General features: G+C 33.1%; 2 protein-coding genes across 2 annotated transcripts; one reads left to right on the top strand and one right to left on the bottom strand.

The window, feature by feature from the left end:
- Positions 1-4,707: 4,707 nt before the first annotated feature.
- Positions 4,708-12,617, top strand: LOC131618482 (probable CoA ligase CCL5). The gene is made up of 6 exons (XM_058889695.1): positions 4,708-5,952; positions 6,224-6,324; positions 11,813-11,857; positions 11,930-11,997; positions 12,123-12,225; positions 12,504-12,617. The coding sequence occupies exons 1-6, from the start codon at positions 4,737-4,739 to the stop codon at positions 12,615-12,617; spliced, it is 1,647 nt and encodes a 548-aa protein (XP_058745678.1). The 5' UTR covers positions 4,708-4,736.
- LOC131618481 (uncharacterized) lies at positions 7,017-8,328 on the bottom strand. Its single transcript, XM_058889694.1, has 6 exons — positions 8,144-8,328; positions 7,849-8,040; positions 7,652-7,762; positions 7,471-7,552; positions 7,283-7,378; positions 7,017-7,197 (listed from the first exon to the last, which is right to left on the bottom strand). Exons 1-6 carry the CDS (start codon positions 8,302-8,304, stop codon positions 7,093-7,095), a joined length of 747 nt encoding a protein of 248 aa, XP_058745677.1. The 5' UTR covers positions 8,305-8,328; the 3' UTR covers positions 7,017-7,092.
- Positions 12,618-24,345: the final 11,728 nt, after the last annotated feature.

Genomic DNA, 24,345 nt, shown 5'->3' with positions numbered 1-24,345 from the left:
CTGCTAAATTTCTCACCAGGACACAAGCACTCAAGCAACTTCAAATTAGTTTATTTATTCATTTCCAGGTTTTCTTAGCTCACAATCACTTAGAACACCTTAATTTGAAATTTTCATATTTATTTTCACTTTTTCAAATTTCAGGAAATTGTGCGTTTTGAAAGATGTAGCTCCTCGGGAACCTAAGAAAAAGTTCAAAGGATATGATAAGATTTACTGCCATATGAAAAACCTAAGAAAAAGTTCAAAGGATATGATAAGATTTACTGCCCATACTAGGTTTGTTTCTAATTTTTGATATATTTTTTCTTTACTATTATCTATGGATTTTAATAGTTCTTTGTCTGGTAGAATGGGGTATGAACCCTCCTTAAATTCAAATGTTGGATCAAGAGCAGGTGCTTATTTGGCCTTTTGAGCAGTTTGGTGTTATTATATGTGTTGTTGCGTTGCAGATTTGAGGTAAACCTATTTTTGTATTACTTTTAAAACTAAATAACACTATTTCTTTTACTTGATCCTATTTTTAAAAATTATGTACTGTTATTTGTCTTTAGACTTTATTTTGAGATGAACTGATATCAAATGCTTCACATGCCAAACACGGCCTTAAGTGTTTTTGTTACAGAATCTTTGCTATTTAGAATTCAAACATATTTTTGTTTCTTCAATCTTCTTTGAATGTTGGTTGTTGGTGGTATTGTCATCTTGATTGGTGTTGTTGTTGTATTGAATTTAATTATTTCACTTATTGAGTTTGTTGCTCAAGTTATTTCTTGATTCACACTAAGATTTCATAATTGTCTGCAGGTGTAATTTTGTTTCCTTGATCATTGTGAATGATTTCTGTATGATTGTTTTGGTCCTGCCAAACTGCTACATATGAATAGGTTGTTCCAAGATCAATTCTAATAGATGTTTAGGAAAATCTCTAAATCAAACTCCAGCATTGTTTAATAAATGTGGAGTAGTTAATGTGTTAGCATTAATATTATAATTTGTATTTTTATAATTTGTATGTGCAGTTTTGTGTTATCTAAAGTACACAGATATAGGTTATAATGCTATAATTTTTATAAATTGTATTTTTATAATTTTTGATTGAGTGTAATGTAAATCCAAATGCTATAATTTGTATTGAATTAAATTTATTATTACTAAATGGAAATTAAAACTTTTTAAAACTTTTTAATCTGCTTTTAATAAACACGTAATTAAATCACTTTATGCCTTTTAATTTTACTTTTTCAAAAAACTCAATCATTTTATGCCTTTTAATTGTTCAATGACTTTAATACTAATTTTTTCTTTCAATGTTCATTATGATTATTATTTATTTAAATAAATTATGTGGGTCTCTAAACATCACACATCTTTTGAATTATTCTCTTTTAACTCCTAATTACTATTTAAAAAAAGAAAATCATTATTTAAAAAATCATCACACATGTTTTGAATTATTCTCTTTTAACTCCTAATTACTATTTAACAAAAGAAAATCATTATTTAAAAAATCACGTATTTGAAGTTCCATTTAAAATATATTTTTTCCTAAATAAATCGTTATAATTTGAAACAATAAAAAATAGAAATTCCTATAGCTATTAATGCTATATTTCTCACTTTTCAATTTAAAATTAATTTTTCGTTGTTTAAAGCAATTTAATTTAAAAGATCGTATGGGAAGACGGAAAGACTTAAAACTAAGACAGGGGATCCAATTTTAATTAATATTCATAAATTAAAATTCTCACGTTATACATTTTCTATGCATAAATCAATCACTTTATGATATTTGTACATATCCCTTATTACTACAATAAATATTTTATTCATTTATTGAGGAAATTTAAATTTTTCCATATAACCATTTTTTTTACATCTATACTAAAAATAGTTTCAAATTTCATAATTTTAAATATAAATTTTTACTTCTATTTTTTAAATACGTATAAAAATATTAAAAATTAATATATAATTTATAATATTACAAACTCTACGTATAAAAATATAAAAAATATGTATTTTAAAAAAGTAGAAATGTTTATCATTAAAACTTTATTAATGTTATTAATATTATAGCATTTTTAAAAAATAATAAATGTATCTTGGATATAAACATTTTTATATAGAAAAAGATCAATTTTTATAAAAGAGAAAAGATCAATTTTTATAAACATTTTTAAATACGGGAAAAGATGTATCTTGGATATAAACATTTTTATAAACGAAAAAGATCTATTTTTGATGCAAATATTTTTATAAAGGGAAAAAATTATTGTTGATACAAATATTTTTAAATTAATGATTAGGTTACAAATATTTTCAAATAAGTTACAAATATTTTATAAATTTGAATAAGTTACAAATATTTTATATTTTATAAACGGAGAAAAGTTTACTGTTAACTTATTTTATAAACAGAAATAAATTATAAATATTTTATAAAAGGAAAAATACTATTGTTGATACACTTATATTAATAAAGGGAAATAAGTTACAAATATTTTAATAAATTAAAAAAAATTGTTGATACAATTATATTTATAAGCTGGAATAAGTTTTAAGTATTTTTATAATCGGGAAAAAAGCTATTGTTGATACAATTGATTTTATAAAAGGGAATAAATTACAAATAATTTTATAAATGGAAAAAAGTAAAAATAGTCTATTGTTGATACAATATTATAATTCAGTTGTACAACTATGTTATAATATTTAGTTTCAAATATGCATATGAACTGTTATAGTTTATTTTCAATATTGATTATTTTTCTAATTATGATTCATTGCTTCATTATTTACTATTTGTATCACTGCAATAAATGAAGAATTGTTGTATTTCTCTCTTTCAAAACTTAGAAAATCTAAAACGTTGAATAATCATAATTGCGATTTTTTAATTATTACGATTTTTGTAATTTTGTCATAAATTGCTAATTAATTTTCAAAATATAGTATTATGCACTAAATTAGAGTCATCATTGCAATGTATGCATGCCTTCCATAAAATAAATATTAAGCACGAAATCATTTTTTATTTTGTAATTAATGTATTGCAATGAATGCACGTCAGTATTCCAACGATGACTATCCATATTCAAAATTCACATCTATAATCATTACCTTTATTGTCAATACCATTTAACCTAATCATCTTTATAAATAAATAAAAACGAAATCATTTATTTTTATTTTTTAATGCATGTATTCCATTACACTCCATATTCAAATTCCACAAACATATACAATACACGATGACTCATACAGTTTTAAAAACATTAATAGAAATATCATATTTATAATTAACTTTTTATATAAAATATAAACATTAATTCAATAAATAATAAACATTTTTTTAATTATTTAAGGAGTGTTAAACATATAATAAATGTCCAATGTCGAAACAGTTGATTTTATAAACCGAAATAAATTACAAATATTTGTATAAACGGGAATAATCAACTATTGATACAATTGATTTAATAAACGGGAATAAGTTACATATATTTGTATAAACGAAAATAAGTCTATTGTTGATACAAATATTTTTATAAACGGGAATAAGCTACAAATATTTTTATAAACAAAAATAGCCTATTGTTGATACAATTTTTTTTATAAACGAAAAAAGACTATTGTTGAAACAATTATTTTTATAAACGAAAATAAATTGCAAATAACTTTATAAACGGGAAAAGTCTACTATTAATACAATTATATTTATAAACGTGAATAAGTTAAAAATATTTTTATAAATGCGAAAAAGTATATTGGTGATACCATTATTTTTATAAACGGAAACAAGTTACAAATATTTTAATAAACAAGAAAAATCTACTAATATTTTTATAAAATTATTTTACCCAGTGTTGGATCAAATAAGTGTTTTTATAAACGGGTTCTAAGTATTTTTATAAATATAAAAAATAAGTATAAGTATAAGGTTGTTATATTACTTTAATCAATGCATAAAGGTTGCTACATATTTTTTTGTTTATATTTGTGATTATGTTAATGTTTATGATCCGTAAAACAAATTTAAAAACTGACAAATGACCTATTGCGACGTGTAATTATTGTTTTAGTTAAAGAGCTAAAATTTGAATGTATTATTAGCTCTTACATCGTTAACTATTATTTAACATACTACATGTTTAATTTTTATTCTAATAGTCATCCAATTAATATGCGTATTGTTTAAATTTATACGAAATAACTTCATAAGATAGATCTTATCCACGTAATTTATATATAAATTTATATAATTTTGACTATGTTTTTATCTTCAATAATATATTTATACTAATAGATGTTAAATTTATCTTTTAATTTATAAAGAATAAATTTAAAATATTATTTATTATAATATATTTTAAAAAGTCATAAAAAGATTTGAAAATATGTAAAAAAGATTTTTAAAAAATTTTAAAACATGCATTTGATTCGATTTCTAGAAAGTAATTTGAAATTTAGTCTTATCTTAACAATTTTAACCAATAACAAAATGATTTTGTATGACTTTTAATTTTTGTGTGAATTTATATATGGTTTTTATTTGAATTAAAATATTTATTCAAGTCAAACATTGAATTTAATGAATAACTATTTTTACCTTAAAAATTAATTAATTTATATATGCAACTCAATGTACAAATAATACATCTAGGACAAGCATTCTAACAATACTAACAATTTACAAGAGAATAGAGTAGAGAAAGAAAAGAGAGATAGATATGGAGGTGCAGGGTGGTAGAATCGACCTAAGAAGTGGTTTTTGTAGCTCTAATTCAATCTTCTACAGCAAGAGACAACCCATCTCACTCCCTCCAAACCACTCCTTAGACGCCACCACTTTCATCTCCTCCCATGCACATCACGGCCACACCGCCTTCATTGACGCCTCCACCGGCCGCCACTTCACCTACACGGAACTCTGGAGATCTGTTGAAGCTGTCACCTCCGCTCTCTCCAACATGGGAATCAAAAAAGGAGACGTTATTCTCCTTCTCTCTCCCAACTCCATCTACTTCCCTGTGGTGTGTCTCGCTGTTATCTCCCTCGGAGCCATCATCACCACCACCAACCCCCTCAATACAGCTAGTGAAATCGCAAAGCAGATCGCAGATTCCAAACCTGTTCTCGCCTTCACAATCCCCCTCTTGCTTTCGAAAATTACCGCAGCTTCACCAACTCTTCCAATTATTCTCATGGATGTTGACGCAAACTTTTCGTCATCATCATCAAATTCAATCACACTAGAGGAAATGATGAAGAAAGAACCTGAGATGAGCATGGTAAGGTCACGAGTCAACCAGGATGACACAGCTACTCTACTCTACTCATCCGGAACTACCGGACCAAGCAAAGAAGTAGTATCATCGCATAGGAACCTCATAGCCATGGTTCAAAATGTGTTAACTAGGTTTAGCAAACAAGAAGAAACATTCATTTGCACCGTTCCAATGTTTCACATATACGGCTTAGCGGTTTTCGCTACGGGGCTTCTTGCTCTAGGTTCAACCATTGTTATTCTCTCCAAATTTGAAATGCACGACATGCTTTCATCTATTGAGAAATTCGGAGTTGGTGTTCTACCGCTTGTGCCGCCGATACTAGTTGTTATGCTCAACAATGCAGATGCGATTAAGAGGAAATACGATGTGAGTTCGCTTCATACGGTGCTATGTGGTGGGGCTCCTTTGAGTAAGGAAGTTACGGAAGGGTTTATTGAGAAGTACCCTAAGGTGGTCATTCGTCAGGGTTATGGTCTGACGGAATCGGCCGGAGTTGGGAGTTCGACTGACTGTTTGGAAGAGAGTCGGAAGTATGGAACGGCGGGGCTATTGTCTTGTTCTACGGAGGCTATGATTGTAGATACTGAAACCGGTGAGCCACTTCCGGTTAACCGAACTGGAGAGCTTTGGCTCCGAGGTCCCACCATTATGAAAGGTTAGTAACTTACAACGAAATTTGATGCTAATCATGATTGTTAGGTTTAAAATATTGGTTGCGGTCGCCATCACCTTGTGGTCACGGTGAGGTCTAGTTGTGTTATGATGTGATTGAGTAGTTGCGGTGTGAATTAACCATAATTTAATTTCTATCACAAAAACTATGAATAATTGTATAATATTAGCATCTTCTGATATGGTTTTGTGGCGACAAGAGATATTTTTTGAAAACATGTTTTTAACTTACATGAAAGATATGGTAATGGCAGGTTATTTCAATAATGAAGAGGCAACTAAATCAACACTTACTTCAGATGGTTGGTTGAAAACCGGAGATGTTTGCTATTTTGATAGCGATGGATACTTATTTGTGCACTACAACACGGAACAGCTTTTACAGCGCTTTTTTTGGCCTTTAACAGCGCTTTAAAGCGCTGCCAAAGCCAGCGCTGGCGTAGGCTACGAAAGCGCTTTTAAAAGCGCTCTGGTAGACCCCCCCTTTAAGAGCGCTTTCCTGGAAAAAGCGCTCTGGTAGGACCCCCTATAAGAGCGCTTTCCTGGAAAAAGCGCTCTGGTAGACCCCCCTTTAAGAGCGCTTCTTAGTAAAAGCGCTGGCAAAGACCAGTAAAAAAGCAAAAAAAATTAAAAAATTACGCAGCCTACAAAAGCGCTTTTGGAAAAGCGCTCTGGTAGGCCCCCCTATGAGAGCGCTTTTTCCAGAAAAAGCGCTCTCATAGGGGGGCCTACCAGAGCGCTTTTCCAAAAGCGCTTTTGTAGGCTGCGTAATTTTTTAATTTTTTTTGCTTTTTTACTGGTCTTTGCCAGCGCTTTTACTAAGAAGCGCTCTAGTATGTGGACCTTTAAGAGCGCTTTTTAGAAGCGCTGTAGTTGCTAAATGAGGTATTTTTATGTGCAGCCTATAATTTAATCCTCCCAGTCGACCTGTAATGTTTTCGACCTGTAATATTTTCGACCTGTAATATATTTTCGACCTGTAATATATTTTCGACTATATTATTTCAGCCATCAGTAAGACAATATATATACTAATATATACCATTATAATATCCAAAATTATATATATACATCATTACAAAATTATATATATACATCATTACAAAATCAACAATATTATAGTTCAAATCTGCATGAAAAATAGCTTAATATAAAATTGACACAATTCCTCTTTGATTTCTTCTAACTTTAGCTTCGAGTACCCAGCAGCACGGAATTCGTCAAGGTACTATAAAACAAAAACATAATATGAATAATATATTTAGGTAAATGTAATAAATTATATGAAATTATCTTAAGTTATAACTTTATACCGTGGGAGGAATCTCTAATTGATTCGCCTGAATGATTTCTTTCATAAACCTCAATACAAAGTATCCGCAGTCTGAACTGTTACGCTGTAGCGGACACTACATAGAAAAACAAATAAGATTCTATATAAGTTGTCTTGTTTTACCAAGTAGCATAAATATTATAAGCAAATTTGTGAAAAGTAATGTACCTGCACTTCGATCCAGGTGATGTTGTTTGATTTAGTCCGGGATACCTGTGCGTCCCGTTGACTACGGAATACTTGTATTGATCTAATTAACAAATATATAAAAGCATATGTTTAGATCAATCCCACAAATAAGTAAATATATAAATATACACGAATATATATTTAGAACGATCCTACTTACAAATCAACGATTTCCTTCATGGCCGGATAATTGGTCCATTCACCCTTTACCGAATTCAGATAATACACGACTTCCCTTATCGGGTTGATAGCAAGCAGCAACCAGTGTGCTCTATAAATTAAAACAATAGGTTATATGAAAATATTGCTATACACTAAAGAAACAGAGATTAGATGAATAAAGAATGAGAAACTAACCCTACTGGTCGGGTATTATACGCCCAAAGATGCAGACATTCTGTATTGCCGGTGGACATGAATCTATCGACTAAGCGCTGTCTAACAGATTCCGGATCCGAAACAATTTCCATTCCGCTGCAATGGGCGGAAGACACGAACCGGAATCTGTTAGACAATGCAGTCCCGCGCAACACTCTGTCATACAACAACCTTAAATAAAAACATAATAAACATTAGATTCTTTTCATTGAAAAGTGTAAATAAATTATATTGTGGGACTAATTAAATAATATATCGGATGAGTGAATATTACCGGATGTATGATTGCATATTACTGACGCCTAGTTGATCTTGGTTAAAAATCTCTTGCAAGTCATCAATTGTAATATGTGACTTGAACTCAATACCGAAGACACTTTCATCCATATCGATTTCCCGTAAAGCACCATCCTTCATATCGGACATATCAACCATTGTTGCGAGTGTCGCCCGGTATCGAGGCACAAAAGCACCGCCTTTTCTTGCCGCTTGCTTCGGAGGACCACTGGGTGGTACGCTACGAACCTGCTGCGTCACTTGTTGTGACTCCCGAGCGGATGCCTAAAAATCATATAAGTTAGGTAAAATATAAAATCATGCATATTTTGATTCAGATTATATATTAACACTTTAAATGTACCTCTTTTAGCGATGCAACAGACTCCTCCTCCTGTAAAATCCCTTTACCCTTAATTGCGGGTTTTATAGGAGCAGTCTAAAAATAAAATGTAAAACATAATTAATAAACGGTTTAGAATTGACATTCGAAAACTAAATGATTCATAATCGTTTTCAATTTACCTCATCACTAATGGTAATGAGCTCCGAGGGCCATGCAACAAACGATCCTATTGCATCTCGCAGCAATGTCGTCTCTGAGACCATGTCAGGTACCGGTAGAATCGCATCACGATCTAATACAACATCCACCGATACTTTCAGGTGTCCATCCGGGAGCGGTCTGTGGTGAAGTAAATCTCCCGAAGTGTTGTGCACTTTTCCCTTGCCAACTAGTCGATAATTCGGTTCCGATAAGTATAGTTGGCAAGATGAAATGCCCTAAACCAAAAGTAAATATAAAGTCATTATCATTAATAAAATAGAACAGTTTGTAAGGAAAAAAACTTATAATTACCTCGGGAAATTTCCTTTGATAGTTGATACTAGCCTTATCACTAGTTTCTTTCACCGATGAAGTGTTGCACTTTTCTCTCATATACGCCTCTTTATCTCTTTGCAATTCAGAGACTTGTGCTTGCAATTCCGCCAACTTTTGCAACACTTCTTCATTTGAAGGATTTCTTCTCCTAGGACTCTTTTGCAATACCATAAGACTTTAGCAGGAGACAACTTTTTCTTATATCGAGGGGCACCACATTTAGGACACTCATTCAACGCTGCATACTCGTTTCGAAACAAAACGCAATCGTTTGGACATGCGTGTATCTTATCATAGCTCATTCCAATAGAAGACAACATCTTTTTGGCTTCATACGTTCGATTGGGAAGAACATTATCCTCTGGTAGCATATCTTTCATAAGGGCTAATAACTCTGTGAAACTTTTATCCGACCATCCATTGTCCGCCTTTAAGTTGTACAACTTTAACACCGCAGACAATCTTGTGAATTTTGAACAACCATCATACAACGGTTTCTCTGCATCGCTTACCAACCTCTCAAACATTTTGGGACAATCCGCTAGATCTTCTTCCAGCGCTTCTGCAATCTCTTCGACTCGATCACAATCGTATGTGTCTGTGCAATCGTCGTTTGAAGCATACTTCCTATTACACCTCGACCCAGCATTCCCGGTACTTTTCTCACCATGCATTGTCCAACATGTATAACTTCTATCAATTCCAAACCGTAGTAAATGAGATCCCAACTGATTCCCGTCAACCTTACCCCCGGCATAACAGCAACCCAAGCAAGGACACGGCATTCGAAGCGGGTCTTTGGAGTTCGCAACCGCAAACTCAACAAATTCCCATACCCCTTTCTCGTACTCTTTCGACAATCGGTTTGAATTCATCCATGTCTTATCCATGTCTTAATTAAGCTAAACAAAAACTTCTTGGTTTCTCTATCAGGTACTGAGGAATTCTGTCAAGATAATAAATAGCTATCATCATAATAGAATACCTAATCAGAATACCCGATTTCTTAAAGAAGACATTACCTTATTTCAAGGTAATATAAGTCCACAAACCAAAAAACTGGTTGAGAGACACTAAATTGATATTAAATAGAACCATAAACAATAAACTATAAGCAGAAAATAACAAACTATAAGCAAGAAGAAAGGGATAGTAACCTGAGTTAGACTTTATGTGGGAGACGGGTAGGTTTGAATCGGCGTTGTACAAGTAGAAACCAGAGCCTTCAAAGTAACTGTAAAATTAAACACACACGCACGATGCAGTTAAATACAAATATCATAAAAGTGAAGGAACTATATGTAATCTGTAGCACAAACTACTATGATTTTAGAAGTAGAAACCATAGACTTCAAAGTAACTATAAAAGTACACTTAATAGAATAATAATAAACCCACAACCAAATAACCATCCATAAACCCATGAAATTGCCTTACTATAATTTCACCATTACTATAATAACCTTTAACCTTCATCACCATTGACATAAACTACACAAATGCATCACAAAACTAGAACTCACATCATCACTAAATAACAAAAACAAAAACAAAAACAAAACTAGAACTCACATCATCATCAACAGAAGCAATCTAGTTATAATTACCAATTAAAAAAAATAAAAACCTATCTTTTGAAGTTTATGTCACTTAATATTTATTTATTTAACATATGTTATAACCATATATGTAGCATCACCGTACAAATATTTTAAAATAGAACTTTCACAGAAGTCGATGATGTTTATTGTCTCTGTTTTCATTTTTTGAGATACCTTAATTTAGGCAGCAACAGCAAGTAGTTTTGTATTCAAAAACTCAGTTATATTTCTAAATGAAATGTGGTAAGAGTGGAAGAAAATGTCCAAGAGTAGCAACACTTTAGTTCAAAATTATGTATCAATCAGTAAGTGTGTTGCTTTCTAGCATTTTAAGACATTATATTTCTCTTAATTTTTCTATTGATATCCATAACAGAAGAATGTATCACTGACTTCATTACTGTCTTCAAACCAGACCAGAAATTTCATTTGCAATTACAAGTTTTAAAATCCTAAAATCCCTAAAATCCTAAAATCCCTAACAGAAATTGCCTAAACCAGACCAGAATAGTGGGAAGATTTTACCTGAACAGAAGCAGCAAGAAGATGTTGATTTTGACCAAGAAAACCCTAAAATCCCACCCAAAAAACGGTGGCGGCAGCGGCGGCGGCGGCGGTGGCCTGAAGGTGAGAAGACGACGGAGAGTGGTTGAGACGGACGGTGAGTGGTTCAGACGTGAGGGTGAGTGGTTTAGACGGTGGCAATATGGAGGAAGAACAGTAATAGCGTGAGAGGAAGAAGAAGAACTTTCAGAATGTTTCTGGAAATTAAAATAAAAGAGCGTGTTTTAGTTTTAAAAATATTTAATGAGGGCTACAAGAGCGCTTTTCAGAAGCGCTTTCATAGGCCACTCTATACCAGCGCTTTCTCTTTAAAAGCGCTTTCGTAACCCCCCCTTTAAGAGCGCTTTCAAAAGCGCTTTCATATCCACCCCCTATAAGACCCCTATAAGAGCGCTTTTGAAAAGCGCTGTCATACCCCACCCTTTAAGAGCGCTTTTGGAAAGCGCTTTCATAGCCACCTCCTATAAGAGCGCTTTTGAAAAGCGCTTTCATTGCCCCCCCCTTTAAGAGCGCTTTTCTAGCGTGTTTTTTTATTTTGTTTTTAACCAAACCTACGAAAGCGCTTTTGTTAATAAGCGCTGTTGTAGGTGCGCTTTTAAAAGCCAATTTTGGCGTAGTGGTGGTTGATAGGTTGAAAGAGCTAATTAAATACAAAGGATATCAGGTTCTTATTTGTTTTTAGTTAGTTAATTCTTTGTAGTAAAAAAGAAATCTTATGTAGTTTTTAATGTTATAGGTCCCTCCAGCAGAATTAGAGGCTTTGTTGCTAACTCATCCTGCAATTTTAGATGCTGCTGTTATACCGTAAGAGGCTTTTCTCTTTCTTTATCTTTAAATCGGAGAAACTGCAGCTAATTCTTCAAAAAAAAAAAAAATCTCTTAATTCATAATTAAATCATTTGAATATGTTGTTTGTATGTATATACCAGGTATCCTGATGAGGAGGCTGGACAATATCCAATGGCATATGTGGTCAGGAAGGATGGAAGTAACATATCAGGCAGCCAAATTATGGAATTTGTTGCAGGACAGGTTTGTTTGGAATAATAATTTTTTTTCTTCTTTTTTTAAGCAAAAGAAATAATAAAATATTCTTTCTTTTTTATATGATAATGAATTAATGCTATTTGACTAGAATTTTTAAGTAAAATGAATATTTTTAATTGAAATACAACTTTTTAATCTTGTCAAAAAAAAATTATAAATAACCCATAACAAATTTACATTAAAAATATTATATTAATGGAATATTTTTTACTAATGTTATTATGCTCCTATCAAAACGTTAACACATTGTGGGATATATGCAGGTGGCTCCATATAAAAAAATTCGAAAAGTGACATTCATATCTTCCATACCCAAAAATCCATCTGGCAAAATTCTTCGCAAGGATCTCATCAAGCTTGCAACATCTAAACTTTAAAGAGATGAACTTTTAAATAATAAGTGACGAGTCCTCGTAACTATTTACTTGTTATGTCACAAAACGGCAATAGGGTGTGTTTCATTATGAAATTATACAAACTAATTTTGATTTAATTAATTTTAAATAGACATAAATTGAAGAATAAATTTAAATATAGATGTTTTGATATTTATTTATTGATTTCCATTTTTTATAGTGTATAAATTTCTAGTTGAGCATGAGCAATGCATTATCACTAGAGGGATGCTATTTTGACACTGAAGTTCCAACACCGTATCTCTACACACCGTCTAAAATACACCCTAGACATGCTTTAGTTGTATAAGAAAAAATAAAAAAAAATATTATTAAACATCATAGAAAAAAACAAAACCATATAAAATACGGTGTAAGTGTTACAAATTAGTGTAACAATATCATTTCTCTTATCACTATTGCATTATCTCGTATACAATATTTATGTAGCGTTTATTGTGAGAAGTATGATGTGACGTAAACTACTTTATATTGTCTGATTAGCTTGTGATCGGATTATTTAGAAAGAATTAGTAAGATACCCGTATTTCCGCACGGGTAAATTTATTTAATATTGTATGAAATTTAATTAGATACGTATAAATCTAAAATAAACAATTTAATTATAAATGAAAAATATCATATAAATTTAATTATATTAAATAATTATATAAAAAAAGAATATGTAAGATAAAGATAAAAAAAATAAAATTTTAACATTTAAAAATAAAAATTATCTCTCAATTTATAGTAATTGTTGATTAAAACAAAATAGATACTTTGTTGATAATGACCCGTATATAAAAAATTTATTTGATGCGATATAAAATATATTTAAATACAAATGTAAAATGAACAATAATCATATGAATTTAATTGTATTAAATAATCATTAAAAAATCGTGAAATGAAGAAAGAAAAAAATAAAAAATAAGGATATTGTCTCTCTAATAAAAACAAGGATTGATTAAAATAAAATAAGTATTGTGTTAATAGTGACCCGTGAGATTACAAATATTTTTAATTTTATTAAAATTAAAAAATAAATTATTTTTTAGAGATGATAAATAAATAGAGAAAAAAAATGAAAGTAAGAAAGTGTGGGAAGAAAATTTGAGAGAAATTTAAAATTTTTAATTAAGATAGAGAAAGTGTGTGATGATCGATTAAAATAAATTAAATATTGTATCGATAGTGACCCATGAGATAAATAAATATTTAATTTTATTAAAATTAAAAAATATATATTATTAATATTTTTTGTGATTAAATGAAAAATAATTAAAATGAAAGTAAGAAAATGTGGGAAAATGAAATGTGAAAGAAATTTGAAATTTTAAGTAAGAGAGAGAAGAAGTGTGTTGGGAAAAAAGTTGGCTATTGAAAAGTTATAAAGTTGGACCAATGAGAGACCAACAATTGACGCTTGGTTATTGAAAAAGTTGAAAAAGTGGTATATTATTTTGTTAGTTACGGAATTTCCCTTTTTTATGTGTAAAGAGCTTTTTAGCAAATGGTATATTAGTCAGATTGGTTAATCTCTTTGTAATGGTTTGTATAAAGAGTTTTTTAGCAAATGGCATATTAGTCAGATTGGTCAATCTCTTTGTAATGGTTTGTATAATTAAAATGAAAGTAAGATAGTGTGGAAAAATGAAATGTGAAAGAAATTTAAAATTTTAAGTAAGAGAGAGAAGAAGTGTGTTGGGGAGAAAAAGTTGGTTATTGAAAAGTTAAAAAGTTGGACCAATGAGAGACCAACAATTGGCGCTTGGTTGTTGAAAAGTTGAAAAAGTGGTATGTTATTTTGTTAGTTACGGAATTGCCCTTTTTTTTGTGAAGAGTTTTTTTAGCAAAGGGCATATTAGTCAGATTGGTCAATCTCTTTGTAATGGTTTGTATAGTAGATATAGTAGATGTAATTTTTTTTTAAAAAAAAAAATCTCATTTCACTCTTAGGTACATCACACTCCTCTAAAATTTTAAAAATGATTTAATGTATTCGGAGATGCACTCTCTTAAAATGTTGCAATCCTGGGTGAAAATCCGAATTGACTTGGTTCGGGTTCGGGTGTCACCTGATATTTCGGGTGCAGGTTTGGATAGTGTGAAATTCGCATCCGAAACCACACTAAAATTGCATAAGTGCCCCTAAATATATATAAGTGTAACAAATTTTATGGAAAGTTTTAGACTTTAATTTAAATTTCAATGTTGATGGAAAATTGTAATGTTGATGTTGGAAAGTTGTAGTAAAATTGATGGAAAATTGTAACGTTGTTGTTGGAAAGTTGTAAGAAAATTGATGGAAATTTTCAATGTTGATGTTGTATTTTATGTGTTTTGCTGCGGGTTCGGGTGAAAAAACCCGAACCCAACTAGTGTGGGCGTGGGTGTTATTTTTCCACTCGAATAGTGTTTGGGCGTGGGTGTTATTTTGCCACTCAAATAGCCTTTGAGTTTGAGTTCGATTTTGGGTGCGTGTTTGGATAGCGTGAAATCCGCACCCGACCCTACCAGTTGCCATCCCTATTTTGCAGTAAAGGTATGTCATCTAATTTTTTTCTCTTCTTGTATTTCTCTCCAGAGATGCATTTTCAGACAAATTTTTTGAGCAAAATAGGGATAGCTCACTGAAATGTTAAAACGTGTGTATAAAATGTGCGTTCCGAGATGCATCTCTAAATATTAAGAACATTTGTTATTTTCACTGTGATGTGAGAGCACTCTCTAAGGATGGGAAAAGTAACCCCTTGTTTATGGGTGGAATATTTTTTCTAAGGCTAAGTATACATGGTTATATGGTTATAACCTATATTTAACCTATAGGATGTGGTACCATTGAGACATGAGATTCATTTCCACCGTCATTTATCCAACATAGTCAAGTTAAGCAAGCAAAAATTCCAAACTCACAAACCTAATCTCCCTTTACGTTTGTAAAAATTAGACCATTATAACCTAAAGAATCTTAGAATTTCCTTTCACTCCTCCCTAAAAAATCTTCTTTAAATCCTAATTATCTTCTTCCAAACCATAAAAAAATCTTAAAAAGATAAGAAGAAAATCAGGATAGAATTAAGAACCAACTTGACTAAGTTGATCCTCCCCCCTCCCCCCTCTCCTAAACTCAATATTTATTAAAAACTTTATCACATACCTACACATCATTGGGAGCATCAAAAGGCCATTGAAGATTTAGGGTGCATTTGTTTTGATAAAAATAGGTATTGGACATGACAACTTTTCTGTACCTTGTTTGATACAGAAAGTAATCATGGTACTAGATAAAACATATGGTAAGGGACTAGACAAAACCATGAATTCTTATCTTCCACTAAACGATAGGACAACTTTTTGTTCCAAGCACAAATTATCAAAAAAAAAATCAAAATACCATTTTTTTACTCTCTCTCTTTCTCATTATTTAATATTTTTAATCATAAATATAATATTTATATTTTATATATTAATAAAGAATATTACAATAAAAATTATATTCTTTTTATTCGACTCATCAACATATCAAACAAAGTAGAAAATAAAAATTTTATTTATCATTTTTCTTCTCTTTTCAATTTTTAATAATTTGATTCATAAATATCAATATTTTATATATCAATAAAAAATAGTATAGTAAAACTAGACTATTTTTCAATTGTGGATGGCCTGCCACAAAAGATTGGCCACGAAAATTAGACTCCACAAGTGGGGTATGATTTATAACACCAGCTGTAGTTTCTGTAGTGCAGAGGAGAGCCAAAGTCACCTTTTGTTTGAATGTAAAGAAGTGAAAACTATCTAGGAAAGAGTTTTAAATTGCATACAGGTTAAACACGAGCCACTTGAATGGGAACAGGAGCTGATATGGATTGTGAAGATGAGCAAAGGTAAAAGTAGACAAGTTGCTATACTAAAGTTGGCTGCCACATAATGCATTTATGAAGTGTGGAGGTATAGAAATGACAAAATATTTGGAAATCATATACATAATAGGAATGTTGAAGATATTATCATAGATATGATAGTGTATAGGGGTTGGCATAATAGAAAGACTAGAGATTACCTAGCGAAATTAATGATTAATTAGCCCTATGGTTTTTGTTTATTCGTCGTTGATTGATTGTTTTGGGCAGGATTCGAGTGTTCGCCTTGTATAGCTTGTTTTTGAATTAATCAAAGTATTCGTTGATTCAAAAAAATAGTACAGTAAAACATATATTATTTTGTCTGCTGCATAAACATATTAAATAGAGTCGAGTAAAAAAAGTTATCACTTCATATTTTTTTCTCCTTATTATTTAATATTTTGATTCATATATAATAATATTTTATACATCAATAAATAGTATTATAGTAAAAATTATATTATTTTGTCTAGTGCATAGACATATCAAGTAAAATTGAAAAAAATATTGTCCAGTGCATTAAAATCAAACATAGTACAACACAAAAATTTATCTTGTACTAACTGTTTAGTATTGTTTTGTTCGGTCCTTCTTATTTTACAAATCAAATGCACCCTTATTGTGACAATATTGCAGTTGTGTTCTACTCCTACAATAAGATTCCTACAAAGTCAAAATTTATTAATATTAAGTATCTTGTTTTGAAAGAAAGAGTTCAGTAATAAATATTGATAGAACATATAGGGACACACTTAATGTTAGGTGATCCAATAACCAAAGGTTCGACACCTAAGAATTTTCATAGGCATGTTGCTCATATGGGGTGAAAGTTGTTGTTATGATGGGGACAATGGTGCCTTCTTCGTAATTCTTGAACTCGACGATTATGAACCGACTTAACAGGAGCACCCTCCAGGATAACTCTCGAGTAACCGCATTGCAAAACCTCTAGAATTTGGTACGAGATCTGTTATTGGTTGGAAATTGATAGAAAGGGTACAACAAATATTAAATCTAGATCTAGGGCTAACTAAGAACAAACATAAAACAAAGATTTGCAACAACAATAAAGAAATTGATTGTGATAATTTTCTTGCCTTCTCAATAATGATGCAGCCCCTTAAATACACTAGGGTTTATGCTTAAAAGGCTGTCCGAAAATGGGCCTGGCCCAAAAGGAAAACACATAAAAATAACATAACTAACACATTATTTTGTAACATAATCTTGTAGCCATTTGGGCTTAAGTCAAATTCTAATGGACCTAGTATCATTACCATCCAGTCCAAAAGCAACCTTGTCCTCAAGGTTGGGCTTAATAACACTATGAGAAACATTTTTCGTGGGTGGCCCACTGCGACGGTCCAGCAAGAGTAAATCCATGTTCATTAGGATTTGAATTGGGGATGGAATCAGACAATTTGCAAGGCGTGGGAGACAGCTGTATACGCGTGCCCAAGGAAACAGGCTGGCAGTGGGAAACGTGACAACGGATACCTTATCTGAGGGCTGAGATGTGTTGGACAGAGAATCCAAAGAAACCGATGGTGGAGATTGACTTGGCGTGTTGGAACTAACAAAGACTTCACGTGTTATACTTGTTTCAAGGGATCCAGACTTAATGCTATCAGTAGGGGAGTTGAAGTCATTCACTTCCTCATTAACCCTAGAAAACTCTCTCTTTTCTGTGAACTTCTTCACCGTTCTCCTTTGGTGAAGAGACTTTCCTTTTGTTTTCTTGTTCCTCTGCTTTCTTTGTGGTATCACCGACCGTCAAGGACTTATTGTTGTCCTTAGCTTCAAGATCTGCAGGTATGGTAATGATATTTGACTCTTCACTGGTTGTTGTTGTTGAAGAATCTTGAGAAACATTTGTTGAAACTGACTGTTGCATTTTGTTCGATGTAGGATTCGATACAGTTTCATCACTGATGATTTCCTCTTCCTATGGCTCCTAATCCTTTGTAATCGGAGATAGAAGTGTAGAAGGCTGCTTACCATGGAAAGCGCAGAGCTGAGAGACATGTATCACCGGGTGGATCCGCGGCAAAGATGGTAGATCGAGCCGATACGCTGCATTACCGACGCAGTTTCAGAATCTTGAATGGTCTGAAATATCGTTTGGCTAATTTCTTAGATGAACGAAGAGCGACTGAAAGTTGGCGATAAGGTTGCAATTTGAGCCAAACAATATCCCCTTCTGCAAAGGTATAGTCTCTTAGTTTCTTATTACTTCCGATCTCCATCTTCTTTTTTCTTTTGTACAAGTTCTTTTGTAAATCTTGCATTAATTCTTCACGCCTTTGCAAGGAAACTTCAAAGGTGGGAACTGTGGTGGAACCGGCTGTGTATAACGGAAAAGATGGCGGTGGGCGGCCGTAGAGTGCCTCAAAAGGAGACATTTGAAGTGTTGAGTGATAAGTGGAGTTATACCAAAACTCTGCCAAATGTAAGAATTTAAACCATCGTTTTGGATTTTCACTTGTGTAACAGCGTAAGTACGTTTCTAAGCATCTGTTAATAACTTCTGTTTGACCGTCTGTTTCCGGGTGATATGGGGAGTTGTACTTCAAAGTTGTTCCTTGGACGCGAAACAGTTATTTCCAAAATGTGATGAGGAATAGAGGATCGCAGTCGGAAATGATGGATTTGGGAACACCGTGCAAGCGACAGATTTCCACTAAGAAACGTATGGCGAGGTCCTTAGCAGAGAATTTGGAGGGAAGCGCTATGATAATATGAAAATTTTGTGAGCTGGTCGCAGACTACCCTGATTGTTGTGTGACCGTGAGAGTTCGGTAAGTGAGTTATAAAATCCATACTCAAATCACTCCATACTTCAGTAGATGTAGGTAGAGGTTGAAGGAGGCCCTGTTTTGTTGGCATGTGGTGCAGTTTTAACAAAATTCTTGATGTCATTATAGACTCTTGGCCACGAGAATGAAGAAGATAAGCGAGCAAGTGTTGGTTGCAAACCAGAATGGCCGCCTTCTGGTGTTCAGTGATAATCTTGTTGCGCAATTGTTGAAAATCAGGTATAAAAATCCTTTATTTGAAATACACAAGGCTATCTTTGTACTGATAAGTATTCTGGGAAGCAGGTTCTGTTTGAACCTTAGCCCTCATTTTTCTTCCTTCTGAATCTGACTCATAATATTGTTTCAACTGGTTGAGGAGGAGTAGCACAGGGGCTGAAATGGAGAGTAGAAAAGAGTCTTCTTCGGACGGCATGCGACTCAAATCATCGGCGACTTGATTTGTTTTTCTAGGTTTGTAGTGTATATCAAACTCGAATCCTTTTAATTTTGCGGCCCACTTTTGTTGTTCTGGTGTCTGGATAGTTTGTACTAATAGGTTCTTTAAGCTTTTCTAGTCTGTGAAAATATGAAAATGTCTGCCTATTAAATATTGTCTCCACTTCTTGACAGCTTCTGTAATGGCGAACATTTCGCGGATATAAACTGATGACGCTTGGAGGCGATTGCAAAGCTGTTTATTGAAGAAAGCGATAGGATGACCGCCTTGTGAGAGAACTGCACCAATAGCTACACCTGAGGCATCAGTTTCAAGTACAAAGGGTTTGGAGAAATCTAGAAGACCAAGAACCGGGGTTTCTGTCATTTTTCTTTTTAGTGTTGTAAATGTTGTATCTGGTGCTGTAGTCCATTGTAACTTAGTGAAATGTAATAAATCGGCGAGAGGAGCGGCGAGAGAGGCATAGTGATGCACAAATCGTCTATAAAAGTCGGTGAGGCCTAAAAAACCCCTGAGTGCCGTGAGTGAACGTGGTTTCAACCAGTCTAGGATTGCTTGAATCTTTGTTGGATCTGGGGTTACACCATCACTTGATATAATATGACCTAAGTAATCAACACTAGGAACAGCAAACACTCATTTTGATAACTTAGCATAAAATTTGTTAGATAAAAGCAACTCTAAAATCAATTTTAAGTGATGTTCATGGTCAGTTAAAGAAGAACTATAAATGAGAATATCATCAAAGAAAACTAACACAAACCGTCTCAGATATGGTCGTAACAAATCGTTCATTGCTGATTGAAAAGAACTAGGAGCATTAGTTAAGCCGAAAGGCATTACCAAAAACTCGTAGTGTCCATCAAACGTTCTGAACGTTGTTTTATGAGTGTCCTCTGGTGTCACCCGGATCTGGTGATAACCGAATCGTAAATCAATCTTAGAGAAAATAGTTGTCGAACCCAATTCATCAAAAAGCTCATCTATTGTGGGTATAGGGAAACGATCACGAACTGTGACTGCATTAATCGCTCTATAATCAACACAGAAACGCCAAGAATCATCCTTTTTTCTAACCAAAAGAAACGGTGAGGAATATGGGTTGTTACTGGGTTTAATGATACCCTCATGGAGCATATCCTTAATAATCATAGTCATGGAATCTTTTTGTGAATGAGGGTAACGATGCGGTTTGACATTAATTGCAGCAGAGTTAGGGAAAATAGGTATGTGGTGGTCATGGGGACGGCCTGGGGGTAGGCCTTGGGGTTTTTGAAAGATGGAAGAATACGTTTTAATGATGGCAGAAATTTGGTTGGGTAAGGTGTCAAGAATGTTGTTTGCATTGGGCTGGGAATGATCGTTTTGATCATTAGATGGTTGATAAAGCAAAAGGTGGATAGGAGCAACCGAATCTGTTTGTAAGAGGTGGCAAAAATTGTTGTAGGTAGATGGTGTAATGAGGGTTTTTGTGTCGCCGTTGATAGTAATCTCATTGTTGTTATAGGTGAAAGATATCTTAAGAATGGAAAAGTCAACCAAGAGAGGTCCTAGTGTTCGTAACCATTCCATGCCAAGGACAACATTCGCACTTTCAATTGACAGCAACTGAAAAGGTATTGAAAAAGAAGTGTTTTGGAGCTTGATTGGTACCTTTGGGCAAATTCCCGAACAATATAACTTAGAACCGTTGCCAACCATGACGGAGAAATTTGGAATTTGTTGTGTTGGAAGTTTCAAATGCTGAGCAATCTGTGGCTGGAGTATATTATGTGTACTCCCTGTGTCAATCAGAACTGCTACATCATGACCATTGGTGGAACCTTTAAATTTTAATGTTTTGGGGGAAAATTGACCATTGGCAGCTTGAGGGGAAAGTTGAAAATAGGTTTCATCTTGTTCAAGGGAGGAGTGTTGTTCTTCAACATTGTCAACTATGTCTTGGCTAGTCACGTCCTCATCCTCCACCAATAATAGGAATTTATCGAATGTGCATTTATGGCCTGGAACGAATTTCTCTTCACAATTGAAACATAGCCTTTGGCACGGGGTTCTTGTAACTGAACATTGGATAGTTTTCTGATGGGTAGTTTGTTGGGTTGGGTTGGGTTTGGGGTTTTTGGTGCTGGTGTGAAATTAGGTGTGGTTGGTGTTGTTGGGCTGGGTCTGGTGGGATTGGAAAAGGGTTTTTGGAACTTGGGCTTAGCATATCTTAGTTTAGATTCAATTAGCTTTGCAAGCCCAATTGTTTGCGATATGGAAGTTGGTTTGTGAATGGCTAATTCATGTTGAATTTCTGGTACTAATCCAGAAATAAAGCAATTAAGGATTGCATCTCTAGATAGGCCAATAACTTGATTTCCCAATTTTTCGAATTGGGCTTGGTATTCTACCAGAGAATGGGTTTGTTTTAACTTGAATAACTCAGCTTGGTGATTAGCATAGGTGGAAGGGCCAAAACGTAATTCCAATGCTTTAGTGAATGAGCGCCAATCCAATAATTCATGATTCTGATGCATCCATTTAAACCAAGCTAGTGCCTCTCCTTTCATATAAAATGACATCATAGCCAAATGGTTGTCGGGTGGTAGATTGTAAAAAGTAAAGAATTGTTCTTCCTGAAACAACCATTCTAATAGGTTGGAACCGTCAAACATAGCAAGTTCAAGCTTAGGTGTACGGAAAGAGGGTAGAGGTGGGGCTTGAATGTTTTGGGAATAAGAGTTTTGGGGAAATTGGGGAATGGAGTATGGCTGGGCTGTGGTAAAGACCGGAGGTGACATGTAGTATGGGGGATCAAGATAGGGTTGGGTGGAAAACAAGTGTTGAGATGGTGAGAAGAGTGTTCGGAAAGCGGTAGATGGATTAGAAAAGTTCTGGTTGTGTGGGATTGTGGTTGTGTGAGATGGAATTGTGGGAATGGGTCGTGTGAAATATGGGGAAGCATGGGAGGTGTATAAAGTATGATTAGTTGTGGACAGATTTGTAGTCAAAGGTAAAAAAGGAGGGTTTTGTGGTATACCTGAGGAGCTGGCGGTATGAACAGTACCGCTGTGAACAGTAGCGAAGGGTTAAACAATACCATTCTGAACAGTAGCGGGTGGATGAATAGTGCCGCTATGAACAGTAACGGCGGAATGAACAGTAGGCGATTGAATAGTGGATGCAGGAACAGTAGCTGCTGGTGGTTTTTCAGCTTGAGATGCTAACTTTGTAAGCAGACCCATGATATTTTCATATCTAGCATCAGAAACTTGTTTTTCATTATCCATTCTAGTATGAAGCTCCTACATATCATTGTGGGATTTAAGGAATCTCTCATCCATTTGATGTTGAGTTTCTTGCATAGCATTGTCAAGGTGGAGGTGGGCTGTTTGGACAGCTTCTTCTACAAGCTCTCTAGGGTTTGGTGATTTGGGGGGTGCCATGAATTCAAGATGAAAGCACCAATTTGATAGAAAGGGTTCAGCAAATATTAAATATAGATCTAGGGCTAACTAAGAACAAACATAAAACAAAGATTTGCAACAATAAAGAAATAGATTGTGATAATTTTCTTGCCTTCTCAATAATGATGCAGCCCCTTAAATACACTAGGGTTTATACTTAAAAGGCTGTCCGAAAATGGGCATGGCCCAAAAGGAAAACACATAAAAATAACATAACTAACACATTATTTTGTAACATAATCTTGTAGCCATTTGGACTTAAGTCTAATTCTAATGGACCTAGTATCAGAAACTAACATAACATTTTAAAATGATATCGAGGAGGGTTGGTTTGACACTAACACAACATTTCAAAATGATATCGAGACGCACTTAGAACAATTTGAAGGTCTAATTAGGAGGGCAGTTTGAACTTTTTTGGAATGAGTGTGATTTAGAGTGTTTGTGTTCAAATAATTTTGGGGAATTTCTTATCTCATTCTATGAGGTGGAAAAAAACCTTATAGAAATTTTCATCAATTTTCGTAGATGTATTTTCAGATGCATCTTTTGCATAACTCAACAACACAAAATTAGTGTCACATCATTGCAAAACAAAATTTAAAAACAATTTAATTTTGGAGATGTACATTCAATGCCTTGTCACTTTGTATATTTATTTTATTTAAAAATCAATCAATATTTTAAATATATTTTAAAACAATTAGTGTCACACCTAAGAATTTTCATGGTCATGTTGCTCATTTGGGTCTTAATTTTTAGATTTCCTTATATTAGCGAGTATTTTCCTTATTTTTCTACGTTTTATACTTTCGTTTTATTTTGGTACAAATTTTATGTTATGTTTCATTTTGTGCATAAATAAAAACGTATGAGGTACTATTTTATAACAATATCAAGTTTTTTTGTTTTGTGCAAATATTGAAATTTTGAATTGCACTTGAGAAACTTCAATTTGATCTCAATAAAGAGTTCAATATGATCAATTGAAAATATGCATGATTTACAGATCACCTTGCGTGAAATTTCTATGTCATTCATCAATGTCGATCTATGCCATCGAGTGCATTGATCTGGTGATCGTCGAGGTTCCGTCAT

The sequence above is a fragment of the Vicia villosa genome, linkage group LG7 (assembly GCF_029867415.1).
Source record: "Vicia villosa cultivar HV-30 ecotype Madison, WI linkage group LG7, Vvil1.0, whole genome shotgun sequence".
NCBI lineage: Eukaryota > Viridiplantae > Streptophyta > Magnoliopsida > Fabales > Fabaceae > Vicia > Vicia villosa.
This window is presented reverse-complemented; position numbering and strand designations above follow the sequence as displayed.

What these genes read in the sequence shown, in the direction of transcription:
- LOC131618482 (XM_058889695.1), top strand. Translation starts at nt 4,737, where the DNA reads ATGGAGGTGCAGGGTGGTAGAATCGACCTAAGAAGTGGTTTTTGTAGC. An exon ending in ATAGCGATGGATACTTATTT is followed by an intron (nt 6,325 to 11,812) that starts GTGCACTACAAC and finishes TTTGGCGTAGTG; the next exon opens with GTGGTTGATAGGTTGAAAGA. An exon ending in TTAGATGCTGCTGTTATACC is followed by an intron (nt 11,998 to 12,122) that starts GTAAGAGGCTTT and finishes TGTATATACCAG; the next exon opens with GTATCCTGATGAGGAGGCTG.
- LOC131618481 (XM_058889694.1), bottom strand. Translation starts at nt 8,304, where the DNA reads ATGGTTGATATGTCCGATATGAAGGATGGTGCTTTACGGGAAATCGAT. An exon ending in TATAATACCCGACCAGTAGG is followed by an intron (nt 7,763 to 7,848) that starts GTTAGTTTCTCA and finishes TTTAATTTATAG; the next exon opens with AGCACACTGGTTGCTGCTTG. An exon ending in AATTAGAGATTCCTCCCACG is followed by an intron (nt 7,198 to 7,282) that starts GTATAAAGTTAT and finishes TTTGTTTTATAG; the next exon opens with TACCTTGACGAATTCCGTGC.